This window comes from Merops nubicus, unplaced genomic scaffold (genome assembly GCF_000691845.1).
Source record: "Merops nubicus isolate BGI_N331 unplaced genomic scaffold, ASM69184v1 scaffold33975, whole genome shotgun sequence".
Taxonomy (NCBI): Eukaryota; Metazoa; Chordata; class Aves; order Coraciiformes; family Meropidae; genus Merops; species Merops nubicus.
This window is the reverse complement of record NW_008610892.1, coordinates 40,402-43,530: the sequence shown is the minus strand read 5'-3', so window position 1 is coordinate 43,530 and position 3,129 is coordinate 40,402. Positions and strand designations below refer to the sequence as shown.

Below are 3,129 nucleotides of genomic sequence, written 5' to 3'. Positions count from 1 at the left end.
AAGCACACTGGGCTGATAACCATTCTCGGCTGCACTGCAAAATATTTTATATGTAAGTGGTACAGCAGTCAGGGATGGAGCTGGTGACCTGAATGTCTTTTCCACTAAAGGTAGACTGCCATTTCCATTTCTGGCAGCATTAACGTACTTCACATTTTTTATGTGATTCAACCAATGCCAGAGCCTGCTGGGCAAGGAGTTTTTAAGGGTATGGGTGAATAAAGAAGGAAACCTGACAGGAGCAGAATTCAATATACTTATAGGCCTGCTTAGAAACTTATAACCTAGATCAAGGGGAAGAAAATTACTCCAATTATGTTTTAAACTCTTGAAAAAAAGCAGCTCCAAATTGGTGCTTTATGTACAATTATAAAAGCTTATGAGGTGAGAAAATGCTAGAAAGGAAATAAAATGAAGCTGAATTTTGTCAGAGGAACTGTTCTACTTGGCAAATCTGTAACTCAATCAGTTTAAGTCGCAGAAGTCATCAATGATTTGCATTTATTTAGAATATTTCTTGCAGTATATATTGCCAAATCTCCATTCCACTGGCACCAATATTTTAGGTAGTTTTCAGGCAAAACTGACTTTTCTTTTTTTAAACCTGGACATTTCTTCCAATTGCTGTTCTTCCTAAAAGTACTTGCTATTCATGGCATGCTTTCAAATTTTTAAAACTTAAAAGCCAGCTCCAACTGTGCCACAGGAAAGGTCAGCACGCTGTGAAACTCACCCGAGCCACCCTGCTGGTGGCCAGGGGCACACTGGCAGTTTCACAGCACAGCATGTCCTCGCAGCACTGAGCAACCCAGCAGAGGCAGCAGCCTCCTGGTTGGTTCAGTGGACTGCAGGAAACCATTTACGACTTGTTTGCGCACTAAATATCCATGTCTCTGTATGGGCGGTTTAAGCCACTCTGCTTAGCTTTTGAAAATACAGATGTGTTCAGAATCCTTGCTAAACCTTTCCTTGAAGTGTAAATCTCTCATATAAATATTAAACAGAACTTTCAGTAATGGCCATGGAGAAAGAAAAATGTCCTCCTGCCTACAATGCAACAAAAAGTCACCTCACTGTACCCTGGGTTCAAAATCTAAGCTGCACTTCATAAAGACACGTTTTAATAAATTAAACATTTATTGAAAATATGACATTATCCTTTATTTTGCTTATTTGCCCCAGTGCAAAATTAAGCTATTTAAGATGTAAATAACAGAATAACAAGCAGCTTCATAAAATGAAAGACCAAATACATTTATAATACGATCATACTCTTTAATCTGGTACATATAGAACTGTGAGGTGGGAGGGAATAATCCATTTTATGGTCTCATATACAACCTATGGTGTTGGACACATTTCTGTTATTAAAAGCCACTGTTTAGCAGTATAACATACATCTAAAAACTGACAGTATGATGCATCAGCCATTAAATATACTATTTGTAGACAAGACTCATTAGAGGTGGGAAAAGGATTAAAATAAAAAGAAAAGCACCAAGGGCTCCACGGCACCCCTAGGACAAAGTGTTTTGCAGGGAGGGTGCGGTGCCGTCTGCCGGCGCTCCACCGCGATGTGCCGCCAGGACGGGCGGCTGGGCTCCTCCCGCACGGAGGCTGCGGAAATGCGCTTCTTTGGGAGAGTAACCATCAAAGCCTTGCCAACGCAGGGTTGTTTCAGACACCCAGCTTATTGGCCTGGGTGAGGACGACTTTCAGAACAGGCATGAAAGCCGAGGTCTCGCTGAAGTTGCTGGTGCTGACTATGTGCGTGTGGATGTTCAGTCCTTCCTGGTAGTTGCGGGTCTCAACACTCTTCACAATGTTGTGCAAACCGCTGATGATGGTTGGGGAGAGCTGCAAGGAAGCCAGGCAAGGCAGGTCAACAGAAAGGAAAAACAGCAAGTACACTAGTGCTAGAAAAAAAACTAGAAACCCCAAGTGTAATATTTGGCCCTCAGGAAGGTACCGCAATTAGTTCCTTTCTTTAAAGATGGGCATCTTCAAAGCTGCACCACACTGGGAACAGCCACTGGGAAGTCTACCAGCAGACTTAACCAGAACATGCCTTCTTCTGCAGTACTGCAAAAGCCCTGCAGGCCTTCACTTCTAGCTCCCTGGATGCAGCTCCCCGAGGTGGGAGACCTGCTGTGATAGATTGTGGTGCATGAAAAACCTACTAAGCTTTTATGCTTTTGGGGTAAAGTTAATCGCTCAGCAAAGATGGGCTGACAATGACAGGATTAGACCACTCTAATCCTAAGGTACTAAGAGATCTAGGTCAAATTCTTTCTTCTGCCACAAGCCTCCTGGAAGTCTTTGCAAAAAATTGCCAGCTGTGTCTCTCACTTCCTGTTGGGAGTGAGCAAACTTGCTGTGTCAGCTCACTCTGCCAGCAGCTGGGGACAGGGACACTCCTGATGCATTCATACAGTGCCTGCTGCATGGAGCTCTGCTCTTGGCTCAGCATGATCCCTTCACAGCACCATAAAACAAATGGCATGACCCCAAAACACTGTAAAGTCTGTGTGGGCTCTTGGGGCCAAGCACTCTACCACGCTGTTTTGGGGAAATGCACGGGAGCAAACAATAAATGGATCTGAAGTATTCTTCCATAGAAGGCAGAAACGCCTGCTACATATTGCAGAGGGGTCCACACCACCAATGAAGTTCTTGGCCATCCCTGCAATATTTGGTGTGGGGGTGGGGTCGGGCTGTGGAAGGGTAAAAGAGTAAAACAGGACTTACTGTCTGTTCCCTAAGTTTGTCATACAGAAACTCCAGGCGTTTATTTGCATCATCTAGCTTCCTCTTGGTTTGCTGCAAGGAAACATTAAAACACAGTGATTAAAAACACCATCCTGATCTGATACCATGCACAGAGGTCCACAGCACATGAAATTCCCTTCTCAAGAACATTTCCTTAACACATCACTTCTTGAATTCTTTGCTCTGTACTTTTCTCCCCTGATTTCGCTAGGAAAGACCATGTGATACGACTGTAACACATGTAACTGCTCTAGCTGGCTACAGAGAATAGCAGACTGTGGAAGTGAATCCCAAAAGCCACTGGTCATTTGCAAAGCCCTCTGGTATAGCTGATATGGGAACTGACAGAATTCTGAGTTG

The 3,129-nt window shown here is 43.8% G+C and overlaps 1 protein-coding gene across 3 annotated transcripts in view; it reads right to left on the bottom strand.

The window, feature by feature from the left end:
• Positions 1–1,622: 1,622 nt before the first annotated feature.
• The window catches only part of SEC31A (SEC31 homolog A (S. cerevisiae)), a 41,580-nt gene continuing 40,073 nt past the window's right edge, over positions 1,623–3,129 (bottom strand). For all 3 annotated transcript variants that reach the window (XM_008941055.1, XM_008941056.1, XM_008941057.1), the window contains 2 exons: positions 2,749–2,820; positions 1,623–1,857 (listed from right to left, as the gene is read on the bottom strand). In XM_008941055.1, the coding sequence (XP_008939303.1) occupies positions 1,678–1,857; positions 2,749–2,820 (252 nt within the window). In that variant the 3' untranslated portion in view covers positions 1,623–1,677. The remainder of the gene's footprint in view (positions 1,858–2,748; positions 2,821–3,129) is intronic.